This window comes from Phallusia mammillata, chromosome 5, assembly GCF_965637545.1.
Source record: "Phallusia mammillata chromosome 5, kaPhaMamm4.hap1.1, whole genome shotgun sequence".
NCBI classification, from domain to species: Eukaryota; Metazoa; Chordata; class Ascidiacea; order Phlebobranchia; family Ascidiidae; genus Phallusia; species Phallusia mammillata.
The window spans coordinates 21,737,565-21,765,493 of NC_137256.1; the positions used below are offsets into that span (position 1 = coordinate 21,737,565).

Here is a 27,929-nt window from a genome sequence, read left to right on the forward strand (position 1 = left end):
CTATGGTTCACGCTCAACGAGCCAGCAAAATTGTGCAAGTCGATTGGTAAGATTTTGTTTGAAACTTACCGATCAATAGACTTCACAATTTTCTTTGATTAAAAAGTGAACACAATTTTTTCTTGATATTGCATTTGAAACTGTTACTACTTTTTTAAAATACAACGCGTAAATACACATTTAAAAGTAACTTTGGGAAATATTTGGTTGTATTCTACGTTTGGTGCCTTTTAAAAACGGTAATTATCAAACATTTCTTTTTAAAAGTAAATAAAGCACCTTAAATGCGGCAGGACGCATTACCCCAATTTAAAAAAATAAATTATGTTGGGCCTATCTTTAAATTATTCCCAGCACCGTAGTTATGGCAACAAAAAAGACAAGCTGTTGATGTGCCCCGCTTGTTTCAAAACGTTCGTTTTTGCTCATACAGTACAGGATATTTGTCAAAATGTTGCGCTTATCACCACAAAAACAAATTCGTTAATTAGTACTGTTTATTTGTTTTGTTTGGCAATGTAATGCCTAGTGACAAATGAATTTACTGGAGTTGGAATTTATCACAATGTAAGTTTTTCGTTTCAGAATCAACTATCTGTATTCAAACTGAAATATTTGTAAACTTTAAAATGTCTGCGGAAGACGATGTTCCAAGACTGGAACTCCTGTCAACCATTGGATTCAATGGGTTGGTCAATGGCGGTCTCATTATTCACCCAGACAAGTAAGAAACTCAACCTAAGCATTTAACACACGTTTTTTTTTTGAAAAATCAGGTCAATCTAATAGTTAAGATAAACGTAAGCTTAACTGGCATTAGCCCTGAAGCCTTAATGCAGGCCTATCATTTTAAAATCATAGAAGACAGGACGATTGAAGGTTGTTATACCAAATCCGCCGGTTACTAAGCATTCCCAAATTGCAAATTCGCTATGAGGCAAACCTAAATAGATATATGTATATTTCCAAACAAAAAATACAGTTTAGGAACAATAACACTTCTTAACAACAAGTGGTTGATATCTTGTACTTCTTAAGTTACTAAGTCTGTGCGGTAAACCTTGGGTGACTTATGTTTTTTTAAACCTGTTTTAAGAGAACATATGGTCTATCCACTGGGCAACACTGTGATCGTGCGCAACCTGAATACAAACAAGCAAGATTTTCTAACTGGTCACACCAACACAGTGTCATGCCTGGTTGTATCCAAGAGCGGAAAATATATTGCATCTGGACAGGTTTGTACTGGCAATTTTTAAATACAAAAACCATTTGTTGTAATAACAATTTTAAGGTAAAAATGTGTAACATTTGTGGTAAGTCTGTCCCAAGGTTGTCTGCCTCTTTTCATTGTTTTGTACAGATAGGTTGATTTTAGTTTCAAATTGGCCCATCAGTTTTTTCTTAGTAGGAGTAAGGATGATCAAAGTTTGTGGTGATAAAAATACAAACAACCAAAATAATTTATACCCAAAACCAGGAAATTGCAGTTATGACTCTACTAAACTCCATTTTTATATATTTTTGATCACATAATCATTTTATACTGCAACCCTAAGGTTAGGATTCAGTTGTATTGTTGAAGTTCAGTTGTATTTTTAAGGTATCAACACACACCACTATAATTTCTACTTTATATGCATATACAGGTCACACATATGGGATTCAAGGCAGCCATTATGGTGTGGGATTATGAGAAGCGATGTCTAAAATACCAATTGATACTTCATAAAGTGAAAGTTGAAGCTCTTGCTTTCTCTCCCAATGAATTGTATTTGGTTTCCCTTGGTGGACAAGATGACAATTCAGTGGTTGTTTGGAATCTGCAAACAGCAGAAGCAGTAAGCCTTTTATTGCATTTATTTCAAGTTACAAAATCTGTTGCTCAAGTTGTAATTTGTCTTACCACACATTTCACACATCATTACCACACAAAGATGATTCCTTGTTAAATCGTCCAAACTTTTCATGAGAATAATCTAGTGCATCTAGAACAGAGCTCTTCAACTGGGGATCGCGGAACCCTAGGGTTCCGTACAACCCTTTCAGGGGTTCCATGAACTTTAAGGGTTGCACGGGGATTCGCAGCGGTTTGTTGTAGCACTTCAAACAAGAATGATTTATAATATATCATTGTTTGAAACATTAAGACTTGCCTGTACCATCTAGTTAAGTTCTGTTAGACCATTGATCAATTGTGACGTAATAAATACAACCTTGTTACACTCGCTAAATTGCGAGATAAATGTAGAAACGACCGATCCAAATAACATGGCAATGCGTTTTAGTGAACCGTTTAATTGAAGTCAACCTTTGTGAGTGCTTTGGATGTGCCAAGTAAAAACGCATATTTTTCCTTTGATGTAGCCTACTTGTATTACATTCATTAAAATTATTTTATGGAGGTTCTGCAAAGTTTGACAAAATATCTTAAGGGTTCCGTGCCACTGAAAAGGTTGAAGAGCACTGATCTAGAATATACAGGATCACTTGGTGCACTTTAAAATCGATTGGTACACCTTTATGTCCTTGGTTCGTCTTTTTCCACTTGGTGCACCTTCATATGGCTTGGTTAACCTTGTTCAAACAGTGCCATAGTAACATGCAACAGTGACATAGTAACATGTAATATTAAGGGGCACCCAAAGTATTAATATTAAGGGCAGTGATCCTGCATGTGACAAATCACCTGACAAATCAAAATGTTTTTCAACTAACAATAGGCGACAGTTTTGGATTGTGCAAATGGCCACAGTTTTGGATTGTACAAATCATTTTGCAGTTAATTGGATTAAGTTGAACTGTTAGCATTAACCTTGGGCAATAATGGCACCAAATATCATATATCAGTAGAGAAAGACATATAAACCTTATCATACCTTCATAAACACCAATAACCAACTTGAAAAGTAGCTTGACATATTGCAGAAACTGATAGGGTTAAATCTCCATTTTCTGTTAAAGTTGTTTGTTCCACAGCTGCTGTTATTATCAGTACAAAATAACACCATGATTGTAAATAATCCATATGTTCAAAAAATTTGTACTTTCTTTACCAGGTTTGTGGATCACCAGCTGCTGTGCAATCTGCTGGTACAACATTTACTGTTAAATATGCAAGCAACAGTGATGATTTGTTTGTGACTGCTGGGGATGGCACCCTTCGTGTGTGGGAGCTCGATCTGCCCAATCGCAAAATCAGGCCACAGGAATGCAACTTGGGGCAGTTAAAAAGAATTGTCAAATGTGTTGAGGTAAGATAAACAGCTAGTTTTCACAAGTAGTAATTCTGAAACCAAAATGATAGTGATTAGCAGGATATGCTTTAAAAACGAGTTGGTATTTTTTACTGCATAGACTTTTGTTCAAAGACAAAATGTAAGGTGCTTAAAGAAAAATGCAGTAATTGATACAGTTTAATACAGTTTTTTTTTTAAATACAGTTTTACAGTAATGATATTTTAGTATATACTGTAAATTGACCTGAAAGTATTTCATTGTGGAAAAGCTTCGTAAAACACTTTCCAAAATCAAAACAACAGTGTTTGGCAGGGTGCATGAATTCCTTTGGGGTAAAAAAAACTGTTTTGAAATTTTCCCACAGTTGTTTTTCTTGTCAAAAGGTCGATGAAAATGACGAATACTTTTACTGTGGAACAACAAGTGGTGACATCCTCAAAATTAACATGAAAACCAAGTTTGTGGCCAACCATGGACCAGCGAAAGGGAAATTCAGCCAAGGAATTGCAGACATCAAAGTAGGCTATGCTTCCAAGAGTAGAAATTAATAATTGAAATTGTGCAACATAATTAACTAAAACACACAACATTATGAATGACTATTCAAGACATGCAGTGGTGGGATTCAGCCAGTTCGCACAGGTTCTATAGAACCGTCTCACGAAATTTTATGTTAGCATTACTAGTTACTGTCAATGGGCTTTTTGTAACAGAACCGGCCGAAAAATATGACTTTTTTGATAGAACAGCCTGACAAAAAATTTGAAGCTCACTACTGAATACATGTATATATATTTATGCTGTAATGCAAAGTAATTTTGTGTTTGTTGCAACAAACTAAGTGACCAAAAAATAAGTTATCGCTGCCAGGCATAATGTATAAACCAGTGGTTCTCAAAACTTGTTTAAAATCGTTCTTCATAGGCGACAAACCACAATGCATTGTGACATTTAAACCCACTGTGATGCAACAGAGGTAAATTTTCAGTGGCAAACACATCACAATGTAGTGGCTCTTTATTATTGAGTTCCGATGTCGCAGCCCAGTCAAAGGGATTGAAATTTTGGTCCTGGACCAAACGTGGTTGGTATATTCTGCACCTTGTTTGGGTTGCTTGTTAATAAAAAAAGAACAAAAAATACCAAAACCTTCAAAGGGGTCTGCGATTAGCTTGACAGTACCAAAAGGGGTCCGCAAAGTCAAAAAGGTTGAGAACCACTGGTATAAACGAATGCTACTCTCCAGCAGCTTTATCATAAATACTAGATGTCCTATACAAGACACCTTCAAGAGGATAATGCCATATCATAAAAGACAAGTTAACCAAAGTAATGCATAAAAATGGTGTAAAGTTTGTTTTTGCTTGAAATTTTTTTGTGTTTTATAGATCTTGAAGAATGGCAACTTGCTAATTGGAGCAGGGGATGGAACAATTGCTCTGGTGAATGGGAGGAGTGATAAATACTGTGTAATAAAGCAGGGTGATTGTAAATTGAAAGGTGCAGTTTCATCTATTGCACTTCGTGGCCAGGGACACCAATTCTTTGTGGGCACCAACAAGTCACAGATATACAGGTAAGCCTAAACAACTTTAAATATCCCAAGTTTATATATCGAGATAAATGTGCGTAATATAGTAAAATGAGTAAAATGATTTGCATACTGTTTATCTTTTTCCAACATTAGTTGTTGCTGCCTGATTCTAATCCATTTTTACGACAATTTGCTTTATATTATCTGAAAAACAAAAACGATAAAGTTCTGAAATTTTGACAGTAAAGTTAGAATATCACACCATCAGTTTGCACCTGTTTACTCCTGTACTTTAGCATACTGTTTTTATGAAATCTAATACAGTAAACCTTGGTTAAACTGGACCCATTTGGACCAACAAATTTGTCCAGACCAGGCAAAGATCCATATTAACCGATGCCAATTAGTTCTTACCACATTACAAATCATTTGTACCTGAAGTTTTGTCTGAATTAGGTAAATCCAGATTAACCGCATGCAACTGTTAAATTTCTTAAGCTACATTTTTTATTATGTCTTTTACACTGGTCCATTTGAGATAATAAAGTCATGACTTTTTTATAACTCTAGCATTTTAATTCACAAATATATAGGCTACCTGGATTTTCTTTTCACAGATTCAACCTTACTGACTTTAAAGAGGATCTCGTTATGTCTGCCCATTACCAACCAGTGCTTGACGTTGCATTTCCACTTTGTACATCTGATTTGGTGGCAACCTGCTCAGGTGATGATATCAGAGTTTGGCACACTTGCACTTCTCGGGAACTGCTAAGGATCTCTGTGCCCAACATGATATGCCATGCTATCGAGTTTATGCCGGTAAGTAAAAAAAAATACAATTTGTGTAGGTACAATGCCTTAGATAAGTGTTTTTTAAACCCCATAGACTAAATAAGTCTGCTATTTGCTTTGATAAGTCAGCAACAGTTTACTGAAATACAAATACTAATTTTTGGTATCACCTTTATCTAAACGCTAAAAAAGCCTAGTTAACGCCAACACATGAACTGATTTGGCTCTGAAATGTACAATTTCTCTGTAGATTGACCACCTTCAACTGTATTTAAGACATGTTGATTGCTAAATGCACATGAAATGAGCATAAAATCCTAGGACAAAACGAAAAACGCAACTTGCAACTTGATGACCATAAACAGAAACACAAACCAGCCCTATAAAAAAACCCGCCATATTTTAAGTTTCTACACACTTTAACGTACCACTTGCAGGACGGTCATTCCCTGATCTCAGCGTGGAATGATGGAAAAATCCGCGTGTTTCTTCCGGAAAGCGGAAAGGTGTGGTACGTGATTAACAACGCTCATAACTCTGGTGTAACGGCCGTTGCCGCAACTTCGGACAGCAAAAGGATTATTTCTGGCGGTGGTGAAGGCCAGGTGGGTATAACCTTGTATGCATGAAAATTTTTGTATAACATTTCAAGCTTATTGGTTTGTTAATATCAGAAAAGTTATGCGTTTTATCCTATACCCGTTGTATAATTTGGACACAAAATGGCCTCCATAAGGCTCAATGGATTGGACAACTTGTGTTTCATTTAAAGCTTGGTGCGTATATACCTGTGTCTACTGTCTACTGCGCCAAATGACTCTTTCGTTGTACTAAATCAGGCCGGTCTCCCAAGCATTTCAATGTGGCAAGAGATAAGCGTGAGAAATACAAAAGCAACATAAGAAACGTCCAGCACCGGTGGGATTCGTACCCAGTGGTGAGCCCCCTCTAGTTTAAATAACAAGCACTACCTGCCTCGTATTCTGCCGCTTGGTGGCTGAACCCAGTAATGAATATGTAAATCTAGTTTATGTAGTGCTCGTTGTTTTTTACAGGTCCGCGTCTGGGATTTGACGATCAATCCGTTAAATCAGAAGCTACGTGAAGCAATGAAAGAGCACAAGTCATCCGTCACCTGTATCAAGGTACAACAACCAAAAATAACAATAACGGTTTAAAGTACACTATATATGATCACGAGTCACAAAAGAATTAGTATAAAAGATGGAAAGATGATTTGATTGTCACAAACAAAAACGCACAATATATAAATGTCTCAGTGCAAGGTATACACGTATATTGTACCTGAGTACTACTGTTTAAGGATACTACATGTACCTTTACATTTGTTTTAATATAATGAAGATGTCACTAGTGAGGTGAATTATACATAAACACATCGTACACACAATTTTAGACTCGCAGTATAGAGTTTCGTGCTCAAAACCGCTTGGCCAATCAGGCATTTCAAAAACTGATTTGTTTCTTTACCCACGCTTTCGTTTTTATTCAGGTTGGAGACAAAAATAAACAATGTGTATCGGCGTCCTCAGATGGCACTTGTATCATATGGGACCTTATTAACTTCAGCCGCAAGCAGATGGTGATGTCTAATACGCTCTTCCAGTGCGTCTGCTACCATCCAGCAGGCTTTCAGGTGATATGCTGAGACTGTTGTCAAATCTTTTTACTCTTAACCAGCACTAGGTCGTTTTCCTTCACTTGCAGTAATACACTAATCCTCGGCTAGACCGGATTCAGTTAATCCGGATCTTCGCCTAATCCGGACAAATTTTTTGGGTCCAATCGGGTCCGGATTAACCGAGGTTTACTGTAGTTTTAATTTTAAGTTCTTGCACAACGGGAACTTGAAATTTGTGCAACATTAACTGTCTTTATTTTTTCCAATAAATCACCTAGCATTAGACTTTGAATATTAAGACAATGTGGTATCGATATAAAATGTTTTTCAATGTCCCCGTGCAAACGCTGTGTGAACCCTCTTTAAGTACCATTAACAAAAATCATATTAATGGGTCCCATTTCTGCAAAACACGGACATATTTTTCTGTCCAACACGATTTTTTAACACAGTTTGGTCAAAATAGAGTGATGTTAACCATTTCAAACTACCACACGCAACAGATACATAACAAAGTTTTGCACTATGAGTTTTGACCCCTGTTGACCTATCAGTTAACCCACAGGCCTCAACACAAAAAGCATTATAAAACGCATATTTAAGTTTCATATTAAGTACAAGTATTTGATGTTAGTGATAAAAATAACGGCCCAAATAGACGTAAAAAGCGACATGCTATACTTTATTGGCAAATACTCGTGCCATTATCTTAAGTATGAAGGGCCACTTCAGTTACACCCGTTTATATCCACTTGAGTCACGTAAAAGATCGATAAAAAGAAGTGCAAAATAAGAACAAGCATGCATAAATTTGTGTTGCAACATTTGGTTGGATTCACTTTTTTCGTTGATTATAGATTATTACGTCTGGAACTGACCGTAAGATTGTTTACTGGGAGTGTTACGATGGCAACCAGATCCGAGAATTGGACGGCTCGCAATCGGGCGCTATCAATGGAATGGATATCTGTCCCAGTGGCAGACAGCTTATCACTGGAGGGGACGACAAACTGATCAAGGTATGTAGTATAAATGACCACGCCAGTATTGAACAGGTTTTTAACCTATGGTACGCCGGAGCATTTTAGGTAGTACGTGAATAGCTTTTTGCTGTATTCAATTCGCCCAGATCAAGAACTGCAACTTTAACTGATCAGCCCTGGTTTAGGCGAAACTCGTGCCTTGGACATTCTTTTGAAATTGCAAACCTTGTACTAGTAAAGCTTTCTGTTTTTTTTAACTTATTAAGAAACATAACTGCGCTTTTTATTTCTCTGAGAAAATGCTCTTTGTAACAAAGAGTACTCTTTGGGTTGGTCTTGATAACATTTAACAACATGCCATGTAACGCAAGTTTGGGGTCGTCAAAAATATTTATTTTAACTGTCAGGATTTTTCTTACCCTGAAATCGTAACCCTAGATCGCTATCCAATCCGCAAATAAAGCACCAATCGCGCTGTTTGGCATTGGGCACACAGACTAAGCGGATTTACTAATCAAGAGTAGACAAAATAACGTGATTGTGGAAGTTAACTGTCACATGCATCGCAGGTTTGGGATTACAACGAAGGTATGGTTACTCATGTTGGTCAGGGCCACAGTGGAAACATAACCCGGGTGAAAATGTGCCCGGAACGTCGTTACATCGTAAGTGTTAGCCGCGACGGGGCTATCATTGTCTGGAAGTACCCCCAAAGCTGTTGATAACCCCATCAGACCCCCTTTTTCAACCCCGTGTCGCGATTTTGTATTGAATTTTACTCGTTCATGTGTTTGTGCGTTTATTAATATTGAAGACATAAATATTTTGAAGTGATTCTTGTTATTTTTTGGTTTAAAATTTGCAATTGGCAAGAAGGAAAAATGTAAGCATAACATTTGTAAACCTATTCTATGCCTTTATGTAAGTTAAGCTGTGTCCAAAACGGCCTTGTTTTTTGTAGTTTGTGCGTTTTTATGATTGTTTCTATCTGTGCGCCTTAAACTGTTCACAAATAAAGTTGATAAACTGTGGGTAGCCTACATTCCACTTGACAAGTTGCCTTCAAAAATCAACTAATTGCTTACAGTAAGGCAGCGTACACGCCTCAAATCGGGACTTTTTAATCAAAGTAACGTTCCCAAATTGCTCAAGGTGTGCACAGAAACTTATTCGCAAGGGAAAAACGATTAAAAGTGAGCGTTCCTAAACAGAGTGCCGTAGTGTAGATACTTGCTACTGTTTATTGAGACAATAAGCAGTAAAGAAACATACATAGAGATCAACGGAATGTACATAGAATATACGGAGGTAAAAGGAACAACACTTGTATGGGCAAAGCGGTAATATACACCAAGCTAAAAGCTGAAAGGCAAGAAATGAGCCATATTATTGGGGGTTCCAAAAATGACCTTCCTCAAATTTGTAAGTTAACTTATACCGGTTAAATAAATGATACGTATAACCTTTATTTTAACTAGAGATGTACCGAATATTCGGTTTGCCGGATTTATTCGGCCGAATCGGTCATTTTTGCAAAGATTCGGTTTCGGCCGAATAATTTGTTGCGATTCGGCCGAAACCGAATCTTTTACGAACACCAATTTAAGGCGTTAAACGTGTCTTTTCTGCTTAAGGTACCACGCAAATCTTTCAAAAGCCCAAACATAACGAAAATCGCGTCAATTTTTATCTTTTTCAACACATTATCGGTTTACCACTGTTGTCAAAAAAATAAGCAACTCATTGGCAGGTTGCCAATCATGCTATTTTAAACCCCACAGAACTGAAATGAGGACGAAACACAACCATTCTGCACTAATTGCCTGGTAGATAAACATTTTTTCATGTCAAACGCGTAGCGTACGACTTCGCGTGACGTCATAAATGATTCGGTTGATTCGGCCGAATTTATTCGGCAAAACCGCCGAATATTCGGTTTCGGCCGAATCGAAATTTCGCCGATTCGGTACATCACTAATTTTAACCCTTGAGAAAAGTCGATTTTTCCCCTGGGGCCATATTTAGAGGTAAAATAACACATTTGATATACTTTGCAATATGTAAACCTCGATTAATCCGGACCCGATTGGACCACAAAAATTGTTCGAATTAGGCGAAGAACCGGATTAACCGATGTCGATTAGTTAAGCCTTCCACATTACAAATCATTTGTACTTCATGTTTTGTCCGAATTAGGCGAAGATCAGTTGTCCAAGAATAGGTGATTTATTCAAAAGTGGTAAAGTGTTATTTGACAATCAGGCTTCAAATACACTTCTTTCTGGAGCACCTGAAATTCGGTATCAGCTGTAATACCCACTGGCTGAGTAACTTGGTGGTGGTTGGTTTGGGTGGCGGGTATGTCTAGGTCTTGTTCTTGGCTGATGATAATGCTGTTGTTTATGCGTAGAGCGAGAAGTATTGTCAGTCCGTCCGGCAACTTTTCCACGCGGAAGGGCTACGTTTTTGTGCACAGGTGCTTGTCTGGCGGGGATTGCCACTGCACGCAGTTCATGTCTGTTTCCTGACTTGCTCTTAGGCTTGTTGTTTTGTTGATTCTTGCGTTTTCTGCATACAAAATTGTTCTTGGTAGATGTGCGTTCAAAACATGCACTTTGCGGTCCCGAAAGGCCCAGAACCCAAAGTACAAGTCCGTAACCAAGATTTTGTTAAAATAAAACCAAATTAAACTCGAAAGTCAGATTTACCAAGGTGATATTGCTACACAAATATTACCTAGTAAAGTCAGACCCGAATCAAGTCCATTTAATTTAAATTGATGCCCAAACCCGACTCAACAAGCTCACCGGACCCACTTACCACTCTGGTTTATTTAATTAAAATAACTTATTTTACTAATACGTTCGTTTTATAAAAACGGTACGAACGATTTTACTGATGGATTGTATGTCAGAAAATGAAACTTGTATTATTTAAACACGCTTAGTAATACATGAAAAACAAGGCACGAAACAATGTTTAATCCACCACCACAGGTGTGTAAACCCTATAATCTAAATTATGGGTTGGCAGACGCCTGGCGGGGGCCGTCCGAAGATGATTTACAACCACACGGGCAATACCAATACATTATGTACTCTATGTAAACGTTAGGATGACAGTGCAGGTGTTATTGACTGCTACAGTACCACAAAGGGATGTTACTAAATCAGCGTCGTGATGACTGATCAGTTAAGTAGTAGTAGATCTAAATGTCCAAACAATTGCCTTTTTAATAAATATGACAAAGTATTTATTGGCCTAAACCAGTATGTGGCGCAAAAATGATCTAAATCAGTGGTTTGTTTATCATAAGCTTATCGAATGAAGCTTAAAATGGTTCAAAATTGAAATACATTTTTTTTGGCCTGGGTAAAAAGTTTATGCATCGGGTGGTAAAAACACTGACTTAAATAAAAACTGCACAACAATAATAAAAGTCTACCAACAAATTAGCTCTTGTATGACATAGTGATCTGTAAAAACTTACCGCTTAATGCACACTGTGTAAAATATCAAGAATCCAATGCAAAGAACAATTAGGACACCGATTACTATTCCAGCTACTTCACCACCTGATAACATTGGTGAGCTTTTGCTTGAATCTGTTGAACCTGGATTGCGAAAACGGTTCCCTGGCACCGGTCGTGGCTTAGGCACTGTGTTTAACAATAGAAACACTTCATTTAATTAATATATATTTTTAGAATATCGCTAGTTTACATATTAAAATTTGTTTTGTGACGAATATCGGGCCAAATTGACGTGAAAAGCGCTACATGCTTTATGATTCAAGGTTTCGTCGCTTTTTATGTCTATTTGGACCGTTATATTTATCAATAGTTTATATCAGTGGTTCTCAAACTCGGTTTTCGGGGCCGCATGCGGCTCCCAACTACTTATTTTGCGGCTCGCACCAGACCTCAGAAAACCACCAAAGGTTGCTATTTTAGCTTTTAAAGTCATAATCTTTAGTGATTTTATCAAGGTTTCGTTTTTTTGCGGCTCCCTACACACTTAAAAAAATACCATTTGGCCCCGACAATAAAAAAGTTTGAGAACCACTGGTTTATATTGTTATACCTTTAATTTAATGAAGCATCTTTATTGATAAAGATTTCAGGCCCTAAAGTTGGTAACCTTAGCCCTTAGTATTAAACTTTCACAATAAACTAAACAACCGAATGAACTAAAAAGTTTAAAGTTTGTAGCTTGGTTTACCTGTCTTTCGGACCGGGGGTGTTTTTTTCCGCACTGGGTTTTTTCTTTTTTTATTAGGACGGTAGGAGATGGAAGTATCATACACATCAGGTCTGTTGTAAGACAAGTGGAAACTTTAACACAGACACACCATTAAGCATAGTTGCAACATTGCTAAAATTTCCTATGTCGGAAACAATTGCAAAAACATGGATGACAATATGGTGCACCTCATATAGCGCTGTAATCAGTTTCGCAGTACGCAAAACAGCATAAAATAACTACCCTAATTTACCCTATGCTATCATTATTTATTTTAGTAAAAAGTAGTAAAATTTATATTTTATAATATTTTTCTAGTTTTTAACCTTTGTTGCATTTAAAGCTTAAAATCAAGGTGTATCTTTCAAAATGTTCTTAAAATTGCAAAGTAGAAATTAAACGTATAAGTACGATTTATAAACGAGTATAATTGCTATTCCAGCAGTTATAAATAATCGACGCTTTGACGTCCAAAATATGTCATTAAGCTGTTAAAGGCGTCTTGTATGGAAAGACGAAACGTCGATTATTTACGAAAAAGCTGCGGGTTTATACATTATGCTTGGCAGCAATAGCTTATTCACTAAAATTAACACTGTTTGCAATCGTATAAAGGTTCAAACAAGCATAAAGGCTTACATAGGAAGGTATTGTTCCTCGTGTTGGTTGTTAAGCTCCATATTTTTGTCATTGTTCTTATTCGCGTTTACTTCATTGTTAATCGCGTCGATCGCGGCATTGTTGTTGCTATCCACCTCGTCGGGGCCACGAGTTGGGGTTGGGGCCGTTTGCGGAGGCAGAGTGAAACCGTTTCCCGTCAACCGATAAGTCTGCCATAGACCAGCAGAATCCCTCACTATGGAATTAAATAGGTTGTTATTGTTAGGTACGGTTTTTTTAGAGAATAAACTTGAATACTGCTTAGGTACAGTATTGTGAAAACGCTTTGTACGTTTAAACGTTGCTATTGTAATCATCAGTTTGCAATAGGGTGTATATACATCATAGCGCGCCACACCCATTGGTAGGCGTTATACCAAATCAGCCGGTCACCAAGCATTCCCATGCATATAATAAGGCGTATAGGCTAGTAAAATCCAACATGCGATGGGATTGCAACCCCCGACAGGAGTCTTTTTTGGTCCTACCAACTAAACTACACAGGCTCAGTCGGGCACCCGTTGAAAGTCGAAATTTATTTAATATACAAGTTCACTTGCATTAGTTTTGGTCTATCACAGGGGTGGGCAAACTTTTCAGTGCAATGGCCGCATTCAAAAGTTCCTAATCTTATCGGGCCGCATAGTATTTCACCGCAACAGCCACCAATTGCTTGCTTGTTTTTTTAAATAACTAGTGTAAAGAATTAGGTTTATATCATGTATATACCATTCAAAGCCACCTAAAACGCTCAGAATAATAATTTCTAACTTGGTGCATAAGTTTAGCTGAACGGAGCTAGCTGTTTATGACGTCATGATCGGTATTGTGACGATTGGGGTGCCTGTTTTTTCGCATTGATTGCACACAATAAGCGGTTAAAAAGCGGTTCTTAGGCTGGTAATATTTTTTTCTGTCTCACAAAATCTGTTTATGGCAGTTTGAAAACCGAAATATTTGGCAAAATAGTTTTAGTTACGTCATGGCAGCCTGCACATGTATTTTGACATACATGGTCACGGCCGCACAAACTCGTCTCCGCGGCCGCATGTGGCCGTACGGCCGCAGGTTGTGCACCCCTGATTTACCCCAAAATGTTAACATAGTATATTTTCAGCTATGTGTAAATACGTTTGTTGTCACTTTGTTTGCACAAACATTGGTTGAAACGTTACAATTGTAATTGTTTCAAAATAAACAAGCATTTATTGCAACTTAGGCTACACCACGTTTCCTTGCGCCAACATTAAACAAAGCGAGCCGCTTTTAGTATCCATCTTAAGTGTGGTGTGGTTTGTGTTAACGACTCTAAATTTAATGTCCGTTTGCAATGTACTGCAAAGACCTAAACTTGATCCAAAGTGACCAAAGTTTTGGCGTCAACAGTACAAAGTGGGCTGTATTTGAAAACGTGAATAGCTTTTACTTTTATCGAACGAAGAAATTGTTTTGAGTGAATATGTGCATGATAACATGGCAGAAACAACAGGTTAAAGCACGTAAACATCCCCGGTAGTTTTTAAAAACTACGCCTGTGGTTATAATACTATTCAGCGTTGCTCGGTAACTTTCTCTTTCAAATTTCCCAACATTTGGCGGGCGGCATGAACTCCTTTGCCGGGCCGCATGCGGCCCGCGGGCCGTAGTTTGCCCACCCCTGGTCTATCATCTAGCTACTTTTCGGAGTTGTAATTTGGGTCAAGGTTTTCGGTCTGGGTTAATAATTTCACACTATAGGCATCATTTGTGCCACAATTCATCAGTCTTCTGGGTTAATTCGGGCTTTCTTAAAAGCAAAAATTAAGCTGAGTACGTGTTCCGGGCTTGATACTTTCAAGTCAGATTACAAGTCTGTTACCATTGAAGTCATCTCTAGAAGTATGTGTTATTGAAATCTAATATTATACAGGAATATTGAACAAGGGCTTGGTTCTCAAATTTTTAGAGGTATTAAATTTTTCACATTCTTACTTCTTTGTGATGATGGTGCGGTGGTTAGATGGTAAACTATTTGAAATCCCTTGTATGTTGCGTGCATTCCAACAGCATTAGATTCCAAGGTTACTCGAAACCCTTGACCTATACAATTCAAAGTTTAGTGTTACAACTTTGCGCTTATTGCTAAACTTTTTGAAGCAATATTTTTTAAATTACAGTGACAAAAATAAACTTGGAAATCTTTAAATATAACGACTTTTGTGGACACACTTTTCAATGTTTAGAACTTAAATATGTCGCCTAATTTACGATTTTGCGAGCTTCTTTTAAAACAAAAACAAAAGAATAAGGCATGTTTCGTATTTTCATGTCTGACTCGTAACAAAAACCGGTTTTATTTACCAGTCGAAACAACTTCAGGTGGTAGTGTGTTTCCACAATACGGTCCGTCTATTAATCCAGTAAATAAATCCTCAATTTTGAGCTTTTGTCTCGTGCATTGCTTCATTGAAGCGCCCACCAAGTAAAATGACTTAAAACTCAAGCGAACTCTGTAGCCAGAAGGCGCTTTCACACTGCAATAACAAAGATGTATTGATTTGATGACCAATTGAAACACTTTACCAAATAGATTACTATATAAACCAAACGCACAGTATGTACAATTAATAGGGAATTAAAAGTTTTGTTTTCTTTTTTAATGAAACTAACAATAAAAAAGTAAAAAAAATAATTCTCCTTTCATATTGAAATGTAAGTATAAATTCTTTGCTAATTTATCATATATGTCCAACATAATTAGTATCTTTTTGAAATAACTTGAAACAGATTATGTGTATCAGGCAGTAAATAATAATACCACACATAATAAACTCTTTACTTTAAGTGTAGCAATGGTCCATGTTTTTACGAGCTAGGTCAATTACCACAAAAGCGTTAACCGGAAAACTGTGTTATTTAAAGATGCACGGGTACACAAAAGGACCGGTAGATCGTAAAATTAACTACGGCAATAGGCACACTTTCATAAAACAATGTAAATCACCACTTTGCACATACAGTTTTACTGTTAGAGCTGTTAACAAGTAGCCCTACATCACAAACATGAAAATGTATTATTAGTTACTTTAGGACAGGGGTGTGCAACCCGCGGCCCGCCAAGCCATTTAGTGTGGCCCTCAACAACACTCTGATTCTCTGATTAGTTTTCGGTAAATCTCCTAAGTTGCTATACGTAACAAGAATAAGCTAAACCAGCGCATGAAACTTAATACACCCAGACCTATGGTCTTCTATTCGCACTAGGTGCTTGTTGCGTATCTATACCGAATGTGACGTAATATACCTCTTTGTCTAGTAAACAATTACTTTGTTGTGAAAGGCAGTGTTGCGACGAAACTTACTTGCACCTAACATTTTAAAGTTGATTTTAAAAGCAAAATAAAACAAAACGCAGGGGTGTGGAAATAATATCGACATGATATTATAATGCAAGCCGCACAAACAGTAGTGTAAAAAAGTGTAAATACGGTACATGAAAAAAACTGTGTGGCCCTCGCTTGATGTCCGAAATTGGTTATATGGCCCACCGCCGAAAAAGGTTGCACACCCCTGCTTTAGGACGTTCACTGAGCCTTAATATAAAAAGTCTAGCAGACCGACGCGTACGTGTACTTGGTACGTAAAACAAATATCATGTGTTTTGGCCTGAAAAAAACATTTCAAACTAGTTTTAGAAGCTGAAAAATTAGCAAAATAGTTTTATTATTGAACGATTTACCTTAAAGACTTAGCTATCACACCTTTTTCTGCCAAGTAGGCTTCCAGAACTATGTATTGGGTCACCAAACAGGTTTTGGATATTTGCATAATGCAGATAATATATGTATACACATGCTACAAACGAATTTGCACTTGATTTTCATGGTTGTAGTGCATTAATGTGCACTGTAAAAGCGCGGCAAAATATTTTTCGCCATTTTCACGTGTCAACAAGTTTTTTGATGTCATAATCACAAACAAAGAAAATGTAAACAAGACAAAACCAGTAATACTTACATCCAAGTGCATTGTGTCTGTTCTGCAAATTTCTCAGGGAAGTTTGGGCTTGCAAAAAGTTTTCGTGATTTTGACGCTTTTGCGTTCATTACACGACAACCTAATGAAAGAACAAGAATTTACAACATCTCATTAAAAGTGTACTGACATAACTAGTCGTAAAAATCAACGTGCTGTATTCCAATTTTTCGGCGATTATACTCATGCCATCATTACAGGTGCTATAAATTCCTATTTAATGTCGTTCAAACAGTTTGAAAACAGGTAATATAGAATAATGACGTTTAAATCAATTTTAGCTAAAGATTTTTTAAAACAACCAATATAGTTTGCCCAAAAAAACCCAATTGCAAGAACAGCTCCATAATTTTGGTATCATGCCGGCAGCAACAACTTATTTATGGTTTGCCTAGTTGTTAGAATCAAATTGATTACTGAAGAGTTGGTAAATACAAATAACTTACTTTCTGTGGAACCATATCTTCCTGCTGCACTTAGGCTTGACAGCAAAACAAGGTAACAAAGCAAGCAACAAGCCAGTCGAAACATTATTACATCCTTTCAATACACTCAATGTGAACTGATTTGCAATTATGCTTCACCCCACAACAGCATACTCAACCCTCGTGGAAATTACACTGGATTTGACAAAGGTCCAGCGCAATAATAGTAGCCTTGCTGGTGTACAGCTTGTAGTGTACCTCGGACAATCTTGTCTGAGTCACTAAGCACTCTGTTTGATACGACTTACTGCCGCAGGCTAAAGACGCCTCGCGTTGAAGTAAAGAACAAACTGGCGACGAAACTTGCCTGACCAGCCTTAGTGGTTTCACCTGTCACGAGATACTTCCAATTTGTTGGCAGTAGGCCACATGTTTTTGCTCAAATTTAATGTGTTGACAATGCTGAGTTGTACAAAATGTTGTATAAGGGAGGTTTTTTCTCATTTTTAGGACAGATTTGCAGCCAATTTGTTCGGGCCGTGTTGTTTCAAATACATTAGTTTGCGGTCTAGTTATAAGTAATTACCTTCGAAACATACGAAATATCTGTGGCTACACAATACCGCCGCCTATTTGGCGTTAGCCTGGGGCCTATATGCTTACGTTTATTTCTGGACATATGAAATTCTTTACCTATTTAAAGGAAACTAAAATACCATTATCTATACACAAAATATCTTAAATTGGAATAATTTGCAAATTGGCTGCAGTCATGACATGTCATACGCACCTGCATTTTTTGAGATGACAGCCACAATCTTTATGACGATTTTTTGCTACACACCCGAAATACTTGTTTGTTAAAAAGGGTGTTGGGTAGGCCCAGAGTTGCAAGTCGGGCCGGGTTCGGGCCGGGTTCGGGCTTGGGTATTTGTGAGAAAACGGGCCTAACTTTGCGTTACGTGTCCGCCATTTTCAAAAAAAATCTGCTAAGTAATAAGTCTCTGGCTTTGACCTAATGCTCACCCTACTTTAAAACGTATTGTTTACGCCATTGTCTACTATTGTTCATTGTGTTTGTTGTCTTTCTCTTTTTTCTTTTTCATTTGTTTTTTGGGTCCCAGCATAGGCCTGTCAATCAAAATTTCGGGCCTAAACGGGCTTCACAAAAACGTTTCGGGTTCGGGCCGGGCTTCGGGCTTATACTTTCGGGTTCGGGACGGGTTCGGGCTCAGATTTTGGGCCCGCTTGCAACTCTGGGTAGGCCTACCATATTTTTGAAAAAACATGAAAAAATACTTTAAGGGCTTCCCAAAAATAAACGCCTCAGAAATTAGACAGCATATAGTTTGGATAAAGTTAAACGTTTATCACATCACAACACTAAAATAAGCTTGAATTTTCAAAAAAGTAAAAATATCCTGTATTCTTCAAAAAATAAACTGAAAATGTATATTTGGCTGTTTTCAAAGGCATAATTGTCACATATGTATTAAAGATAAATCATAAATTCTTTTGGAGGAAAGGAGGACATTTGGGCGCTTTTTCTTGTCCAGGACAACTTGGTTTTTGTCAATTAAAAAGATGGACATGTCCTCTAAAAAGACGACGTATGGTAGGCCTAGAGTAGGGTATAAATTTAAGTTTTAAAGACCAGAAGTAGTACTACAAAAGGTAAACACAAAATACAACACAATAGTATTTCCAACTCTTTTGTTGTTGAAAAAATTGATATTATTGTTTATACAGGATGTGTACTTTAAATGTTTGCGACTTCCTGGAACATATTGGCGAAATAGCATACACCACCGGAGTAAAGTCAAGCGAACAAACGGAGGTAAGTCAACAAACATCCAACACAAAGAAAGGTTAGGGTCCCGGCGATTATTATTCTAAGCATAACACCAGCTAATAAGCTTGGTGAACCTGTGATTGGTTCTAAGTCGTCAGGATGGGGATAAGTACGTCTTGACACCGGTCGTCGAGTAGGCCCTGCGTTCAACAACAAAAAACACGTTTTGCAAATATAATACATCAACCGGTTCCTGCTTGCAATTGTTACAGCATTGATTTACAGTAATAATAAAGCATTGCTTTTTATAAAATGTAGGTTAAATTAAATGTTATATGGTTCATATCTTCACGTTTGTGTATACACCCTGACTGTCTTGTTCTATGAGCTTTCTTTCGGTTGTATGTCATTCGTTTAAAAAAGTCAAACCCATACACAAACCAAACACCAAAATTGGCACGTGAGGCGTTTTTTCACAGCACACCAAGTGATTTTCGACTTAAAGTTAAATTTAATAATTTGAATTTAAACTATTACAGTGATTTGTTTTGTTATGATTTAATGTTAAAAAAAAGCAACGTACGAATAAAATCTACCTGCTTTGTAACCATCCTACCATTCAGGGAGTCGAACCGCTTGTCATATGGGTTCAGGTTCGGTTCGGGTTCACTTGGTTTTGTTTTTAAGGGTTCGGGTTCGGTTCCGTTTTTTAAAAATGTATATTTTCGGGTTCGGGTTTTGTTCCGGTTTGGGCAAATTATCCGGTCCGAACCGGTTTGCGGTTTTTAAACCGGTTCAAATTTTTATTCGTTTAAATTTAAATCTACCCATCATCTACCTGGCCTTGTCAAACTCAAAAGAATTTTGCCCGTTTAAAAAAAATCACAAAATATAAAACAGACTGCATTTATTACTGGTTCGGTTCCGGTTCGGGTCCAACGCCAAACAAAATACGGGGTTCAACTCCGGTTTGGGTTTTTAGAAAATCGTAATTGGCGGTTCGGGTTTAATGAAATTAAACGCTCAAACCGGTTCGCGGGTTCGGGTTCAGTTCCGGTTCGACTCCCTGGTTTTAACCACTGCTGCGCAACACACTTAAATGTTGGCACCCAAATAGCGAGTAAACTATGGCATGCACCGTTTTAAAAGGTTGCCTATCATATCCAATAAAATCCATTTACCTCTGATGTGGTTTAATGGTATCGGAAACGTTAGACGAAAGCCAGGACTGGGTAGAGCTGGAGGGTTGCGAGTGGTAATTTGGGACGTCTGTGTGGTCAGAGTGGAACCAAAACCTATGACTGTAGTAAGTAATGATGTGTGTTATATACAGTTAAGTGTTGTTAGGCAATTTTATACCTGAGATTGAGAACTTAAACTTAAACATATTTGTTTCATCGCGTTTGTAAATATCAGTAAATATCTCTTTGGCAGTACTGTTTTGAAACAAGCAAATGTTGTATTGTATGTATGCCATTAGTCATAATATAATAGTACCGTGACCATGTCGGTTGAAATGCATTTTCAAAAAGATTGTTTTGTATGGATACAGGTATCACACAACTAATTTGTTAGGCAATCTTTATTACGCAAATAATCGAGTAACTTTCTTAACAAAACGCTAAAGTTATGATTTACGATCAAGTTAACGGATTAGGCGATTAACCTAATTCGTCCTAATACCAAGATTTCAATGAATTTCGCATTCAATCTGCATTTAAAGCTATGTTTCATTACCTAAATTTGTTTGATAAGACAACACTTTTTTGGTATTCTTACTTCTTTGTGACGGCGGGTCAGTTGTTTGTTGGTAAAATATTCGAAAACCCCAGTAAGCTTTTGGTGTTCCTTTGGATTTCAGCGTAATTCGAAATCCTTGGCCTGCACATTACAATTTAAAGGTTAAGTAAGGATTAAGAGAAAAACTTACCAGTTTTGTGAAAAGCAATGGTATAATTCAGGGGTTCTTAACCAGGGGTGCACGCAGCCCCAAGGGGTGCGGGATCTGTTCCTGTTAGGTCAATTGTATAGAAATACAAAAACCCAGGGGGGTGCAAAAATTGGTTGGTGATTTAAAAGGGGTGCAGCAAGGAAAAATGGTTAAGAACCATGGGCATAATTGGTTGCAAGTGTTGGATGCTGCATGTAAAATAAACAAACGCTACTTGTAAAGTCGTTTTCCCAGTTTTTGAACAGAAGTGTAGAAACGGATAAGCAGCTACAGGCTTTTTATTTCGCCGATTGATTAACCTAGCCATTGGTATGAGTGTCATACTGATTTGCTGACAAAAATATTTCAATTTTACTTTTAGGCCTGATTGTTAAGCAACAAATGATTTTATTTACCTGCTGACACCGCTCCAGGTGGTCCTGCGTTGCTACAATACGGTCCGTCTACATATCCAGTTAGCAGGTCTTCAAAAGTAAAGGATTGTGTCGTGCAACCATGTGAGTGTTCCAAGTAAAAATATCCAAAACTAATTCGAACTCTGTAGCCGGAGGGCGCTTTCACACTGAAAAACAAACAAAACAGTTTACTACATACAACATGGGAACAGTTGCTATTTCTAAAACAGTTTATAACAGTGTTTCATACCGGAACGGAACGAAACCAAATAACGTTATTCGTTCTGAGCAAATTATTTATTTCGGTATTTCGTTCCGGACCGATATTTTCATTTCGTTCCGGTCTGACCGAAATAAATTTATAACGGTATTTTTTCGGTATTTCGGTCTTAACAAAAGAACATTTCTTTCTGGTCTTCACAACTATTAAGCATAAAAAGAAAGAAAGTTGCAACACACAATAATTATTGTCGGTAGTTGTTACGTCACATAACATTTGTCAATGATGGTCAAACGGATGTAAATTGTAGGAGCCTGAATTTTTATTACATCTTATCGGCGCGAAAATTTTTTTTATGTCAAATGTATAGAACGAAATACCGGAATAAAAAATAGCGGTATTTCGTTCCGTTCCGGTATTTTGAAAATTTTTAATTTTGGTATTTCGTTCCGGTATTTGAGCCATAAATTATTTATTTCGTTCCGGTATAACGTTCCGTTCCGTTCCGGTATGAAACACTGGTTTAAAAGAACTATGTCCGTTCATCCAACAAATTCTGAAAAGTTGTTCGCTTTTTCGCCAACTTTTTTACACACTTCCGTTGTTTCTCTCAACAAGCAACCCTTTGTTTAGTTTTTGATAATATATGCTCCTGACGTCCTTATTACCAGTCTTAGATCTACATTCTACAGTAATCTTTGCTATACATTCCGTACTTATGTACTGAAACCAACCAATGGTTGAACAGGTGGTCATTATGTACGTCACTATGGCAAAAAATGTCAACAAGTCAAAATTAGTAACACTTACATCCAAGAGCAATGTGTCTGTTCTGGAAATTTGTTGGGATAGTTTGGGCTTTCAAAATTTCTTTGTGATGATGATGCTTTTAAATTTATAACACAACCTAAAAAGGACCAACTTTAAATCAGCTTTTTACTAAACATAACAATTAATTGATTTCTGCGAGATGTACAGTCTTAAATAGTCGTGACAAGAGTATGCTTTAATTTAGATCAGCGGTTCCCAAACTGGGGTCCGCGGTCCTTTAGGGGTCCGTGAGGCAATTTTGGGGGGGGACCGCGAAGCGGGTAAAGTAATTCTATACTCTTATTTAGCGTCAGTTTGCGCCACTGAATAAGTTTAAATCAAGAGAATTCAGAAATCGACTGTCTCCATTGCTAAACAATAGCCTTTATTGAATAACAACTGTCAAAAATGCAATTGTTCGCGCACAATCGCACTGCTTTTTTGTCTTGTCTGTAATGTCACAAGCTGTCTTTAGAGCAGCGGTTCCCAAACTGGGGTCCGCGGACCTTTAGGGGTCCGTGAAGCAATTTTGCGGGGTCCGCGAAAAGGTTGACGTGCCTCTATAATCTTATTTGGCGTCAATTTGTGTCACTGAATAGGTTTAAATCAAAGTACAATTAGAGATCCACTGCCTCCATTACTATACGATAGATTGCCTTTATTGCATGACAACTATCAAGAATGCAATTGTTTGCGCACTATCGTAATGTTTTCTGTCTTGTCTGTGATGTCACAAACCGTCTTTGGATGGTTGTTATGTGTAATTTTGCATACCTAATAAGCTAAAATTCTGTAAATCAACTTTCGTATTGCTAAAATACACCTTCAGGCTTAAGGTCCGCGAGTCCTCGATATAATGGCAAAGTGACCGTTTTGAAAAAAACAATGAAAAAGTTTGAAAACCACTAAGTTAGAAAGTTGTTACATTAAATAGAATCGTGACTGCACTAGTGTACTATAAGAGACAATGGTTCATTTTTCCTATAGCATGTTTTGATTTTTATAGGGCCGCGAAATATCAAAATAATTGCAAAGGGTCCACCAGGCAAAATTTTTGGAAAAGTTTGGGAACCGCTGCTTTAGAGTTTAGATCATTATCATGCGCAATTTTGCATAACTAGCGAAAATCCTGCAATCAACTTTCGTTTTTCTGAAATACACATTACATGCAGCTTAAGGACCGCGAGCCCTCGAAATAATGGCAAAGGAGCCGTTTTGACAAAATAATGAAAAAGTTTGGGAACCACTGATTTAGATAAACCTTTCCACAATTAGTCGTGTTTAACAAATTTGTCATTCAATTGGTGTAAAGCTAAACAAAATACTAGTTGTTGTTTCAAGAACTTGTATTTTGCGAATTTTGACTGGTCGTTTTAGCATTTTGAACAAATTGATCACTGAAACCAATTTTTATTTTAAACACATAAAACTTACTTTCTGTTGCATTATGTCCCGTTGCTGCCTCGACGCTTGATAGCAAAACCACGCAACAAAGCAAGCAAGACAGTTGTAACATTCTCGTGGCAATTATCAAGAAACTACAGAGCAATATTGGGCAATAGTAACCTTACAAAAAAACAGCTTGTAGTGTACCTCGGAAATTTTCGTCACTGAGCAAAATGTTAAGCACAACTGTAAGCCGCAGGCTAAATTGAGGATTGCGTTTAAATAAACACGAAACCCCTACAGTCCTATCAGTTCCGCATTTTTGGTAAATATTCAAATTAAAGTGCTGCATTTCACGCTAAAATGTTTCCACACGTATATAAACTTTTGATCCAAAAGAAATGATTTACAAACGACAATATGCCAATTTAACCAGGGATTACCATTGAGTTGCCCTTAATCAACAAAATGTGAGTTCGTTGTAAAATCAAGCATTTTTAAAATATTTTTTTAAGTAGACAAAAACTGCACTTCGTATTCATACTGCATGATGTGTTTCCTGGTATATTTTTTTCGAAACCAAAACCAGGAGGTCTTTGAATCGTTAACGAAACTGAAGGCATGTGTCCGTTTGGTTAACAAGAGTAGTTCACTTTTTCGCAGTCTTGGATACTCGGCGCGACTTTCGGCGTCCTCCTAGCGGTGTGCTGCTGCGAGAATGTCTTCCACTTGTGGGCGTGCCGCGCCTTGACGACGCTTTCGGATAATGGCGGGATTTTTGCAACGACTGTAAGCTTCCACTGACAGACGTCGTCGTGCTGTTAATCTCTGTGACATAAAGGGAAATTATTTGGGTTGGGATTTCAGGGTCTGGCCCAGGCGTAAATATTACAAGTTTAAATATAATGAGGTTTGGCCTGAATTTATATAGTAAACCCCGGTCAGTCCGCACCCGTTTGGACCAAAAAGTTTGACCGGATTAGGCAAAGGTGGTTAACCGATGTCGATAAGTTAAAGCTTTCGCACATTACAAATCATTTGTACCTCGAGTTTTGTCCGAATTAGGCGAAGATCCGGATTAACTGCATGCGTTTAAATAAAGGTTTACTGTACTTCGGACATGTAACTTCGGATTTAGGTCCGATTTTGCCCCATTCCAGGCCCGCTTACAACTCTGTTATAAACTTTAACTTGTTTTCAGTGGACAGGACATGTATTAGAACAAGATTGTCATCAAAGTGGCATAAGTCGCAGTCACATGTAATCTAAAAGTTGCTATTGGGTCGCGGCATATGAAACTGGAAAAAGTGTGCGTTTCTTTCGTACTCGTGACATTTGAACGCTATTTTGGGTTGGGCATGTTAAATATAACTTACAAGATTTTGTTTTCGTGTTAATATTGGCATTTATGTTTTGATAATGTTTCAAACAGTATTGGGAGAAAAACTACTCCACTACCTGCTAGTTCGTCTTCTGTGACAAATATTTCAGGAGTAACGTTATTTCTGTAACACCAATCTAAATCTTCATCGTCGTACGGTTCCGCATCACCACACAATTCCGCTTTGCGTCTCCTTTCTCTGTATTCAGCCTCTGCTCTGTAAAGCAAATAGGCGTTTTTCAGGCGTGTTGATCAATTCTGGACACGCAAAAAACAAGTTATACTGTTAGAGAGATTGTAGAAAGGAAATACATTATCTTGCACACGTGTCAACAAATGCAGGCGAAATCATGAAACGAAGTACTTACAAGACCAAAAATTCGGTTGATTCTTTATGGCCGTAAATTTCGGCGATTCTTTTAGGAGTATCCCCGTATAAATCTTTCCTGTTCATAGGCGCCTTGAAATTGTGCAGTGTTCTGAAGACAAAAACTCTCTCATAAAATGCTTTGTAATATAGTGGTCATGTGTGGCACTATTGTATTTTAAACTGTAATGAAGTCCAAAACATAGGGATAAACTTAGCCTTTTCAAACCGTTTTTGGGTCATTTAGTAGGCAAATAAACGAGATTTTTAATTGGTGGTAGGCTACAGCTTGGAATTGAACTTCCAATTTACAAAATCAGAATTTTCAATTAACGGAATTGAAATCGCGAATCGTCGGCTTGCAACAATAGTCATCACAAGTGTTTGACCTTATTGTTAAGCTGATCATATTTGTAACTAATACATCACGCTCAGATCAACAACAGGCTTATTATGTTCATCACAAAAAGTGACCATCTTCACGACCACAACAACTGTACCTTAGAACGTGAGTGCGCCCTCCTTCGGCTGCAAAATGTGCTGGTGTCCATCCGGTAGAAGACCTAACACCGGGATGAGCGCCTTTTTCCAACAGACATCGGGTCATGTCACTTTTCCCTAAACATAACCAATAAATACAATGAAATAGGAACTAACTTTATATCGGTAACGCGATTTGGCCACGGATCTAATGATGCAATGTAACAAATTTGATTTCTACATTAACAGCTGAATGCCATGGCCAGGCCGGAGAAAGTTCATTCGTAAAAGGTGGTCGCTATATACATATCAATGGGTTCAATAAAATTTTAGTGGTGGTAGAAGTATTTTCTTTGCTTAAACTCCTTGTTTGCTTGTAACAGGATGTACACTCATAATTTTTGCGACAAGTTCCAACATGTTTGAGAAAGACAAACAACACTAAACGAGTAAGAAAAAAAGCAACGTTAGAGCGATTTCCGCATAAATCACATTCTTACGTATGCCGTTGAACAAATCAACCATATATTTCGAAACTATTTTAGGTTCATACCCAGTTTAGCCATAAGAATAGTCTAGCGAGCATGAGTAAGTTTCAAAGTTGGTGACGTCACACGATTTTGAAATTGCCCAATAACGACTTTGGCTCGTTTTGGTATTGTACCTTGCTTATGTACTACACATTTACTTCTACATTTGTTTAGCACCCGAGGAGCGGCACTGTTGGAGAAGCCAAAAATAGTGACGACATGATAATACTAATTATCATGACGTCATTAAATCCATTCAATTATCTCGTGACGTAAATTCAAGATTCTATGAAATAAATCAGTTACGTACAATTGTACGCTAAATTTTAACTGTATAATAAAAGCGTGTGTATTTAGGATGACTTTTGTTGTATATTGTTGTACAAATACAAAGTACAATGCTATTGGATGGACACGGTAAACCAAAACCTACCTTTAATACAACACCAATGTAGAGGGGCCCTTTCATTCCAATCAGGGTCTTTATAGTTAATGACATCTAGTCTACCAGTTGCAAGCTTTTCTTCAAGCAAATCGGAATCACCAGCAGCACACACCTCAAGCAGTTCAGACAATCGCGTCTCTTGCGTCATAATAGCTCAAGAACACATAATTGTGTCTGAAGTGTACGACTTCGACCTGCTGGGACCACACTCTGCTAGCAACTTTGTGTACTCTGAGGTATCCAAGCGCAGTAATAACAGACTGTTGGCTTGACACAGTGTTTACCTTTTGACTGTACAGCATACAAGGCGTGCTTCATCAGTTAAAGCCTGTCCGCTTTGGTAACAATGGACTTAAATTCTACAGACAGCAATATAAAAGGTTTTTCGATATTTCCAACTTTAATAGCCAAGCGCGCTTGTATTGTAGTGGCTGAGTTTTAAAACTCATTCAGTAGGAGCTTTTGTTACAGGCCACCACAATACGGTGTGTTGACTTTTAGCCGAAATCGAGTGGCCCATTCACCGGGCAGACTAAGAGTGCGATTGATGGCAGAACGCCCGATGTGAAGAGTTTCAACAAACACGTCAACCGGGTGCTTCTGTTTTCCCACGTAATTAAATCAGCTGCACTTAATC

At 37.6% G+C, this 27,929-nt stretch overlaps 4 protein-coding genes and 1 long non-coding RNA gene across 6 annotated transcripts; 1 reads left to right on the forward strand and 4 right to left on the reverse strand.

Moving 5' to 3' along the window:
* Positions 1-565: 565 nt before the first annotated feature.
* Positions 566-9,225, forward strand: LOC145229323 (cilia- and flagella-associated protein 52-like). The gene is made up of 12 exons (XM_080094643.1): positions 566-724; positions 1,097-1,238; positions 1,650-1,841; positions 3,060-3,254; positions 3,624-3,758; positions 4,629-4,816; positions 5,392-5,596; positions 6,007-6,174; positions 6,625-6,714; positions 7,083-7,226; positions 8,069-8,230; positions 8,764-9,225. The coding sequence occupies exons 1-12, from the start codon at positions 630-632 to the stop codon at positions 8,914-8,916; spliced, it is 1,869 nt and encodes a 622-aa protein (XP_079950769.1). The 5' UTR covers positions 566-629; the 3' UTR covers positions 8,917-9,225.
* LOC145229330 (uncharacterized) lies at positions 1,572-5,438 on the reverse strand. 2 transcript variants are annotated; one of them, XR_013860421.1, is made up of 5 exons: positions 5,373-5,438; positions 3,484-4,978; positions 3,057-3,289; positions 2,880-2,982; positions 1,572-2,103 (listed from the first exon to the last, which is right to left on the reverse strand). It is a non-coding gene; the product is annotated as an uncharacterized LOC145229330 (long non-coding RNA). The 2 variants fall into 2 exon arrangements; XR_013860420.1 differs by having other exon boundaries at positions 3,057-4,978.
* A 192-nt stretch (positions 9,226-9,417) lies between the features above and the next one.
* Positions 9,418-17,821, reverse strand: LOC145229324 (uncharacterized). Its single transcript, XM_080094644.1, has 8 exons — positions 17,557-17,821; positions 17,093-17,192; positions 15,437-15,609; positions 15,068-15,175; positions 13,076-13,292; positions 12,416-12,507; positions 11,685-11,853; positions 9,418-10,762 (listed from the first exon to the last, which is right to left on the reverse strand). The coding sequence occupies exons 1-8, from the start codon at positions 17,639-17,641 to the stop codon at positions 10,498-10,500; spliced, it is 1,209 nt and encodes a 402-aa protein (XP_079950770.1). The 5' UTR covers positions 17,642-17,821; the 3' UTR covers positions 9,418-10,497.
* A 1,062-nt stretch (positions 17,822-18,883) lies between these two features.
* Positions 18,884-24,219, reverse strand: LOC145229326 (CUB domain-containing protein 2-like). The gene is made up of 6 exons (XM_080094647.1): positions 24,138-24,219; positions 22,704-22,800; positions 21,674-21,840; positions 21,107-21,208; positions 20,509-20,628; positions 18,884-19,527 (listed from the first exon to the last, which is right to left on the reverse strand). Exons 1-6 carry the CDS (start codon positions 24,217-24,219, stop codon positions 19,355-19,357), a joined length of 741 nt encoding a protein of 246 aa, XP_079950773.1. The 3' UTR covers positions 18,884-19,354.
* On the reverse strand, positions 24,128-27,807 carry LOC145229327 (ankyrin repeat domain-containing protein 66-like). Its single transcript, XM_080094648.1, has 5 exons — positions 27,281-27,807; positions 26,338-26,455; positions 25,839-25,949; positions 25,548-25,687; positions 24,128-24,917 (listed from the first exon to the last, which is right to left on the reverse strand). Exons 1-5 carry the CDS (start codon positions 27,438-27,440, stop codon positions 24,739-24,741), a joined length of 708 nt encoding a protein of 235 aa, XP_079950774.1. The 5' UTR covers positions 27,441-27,807; the 3' UTR covers positions 24,128-24,738.
* Between the last annotated feature and the right edge of the window lie 122 nt (positions 27,808-27,929).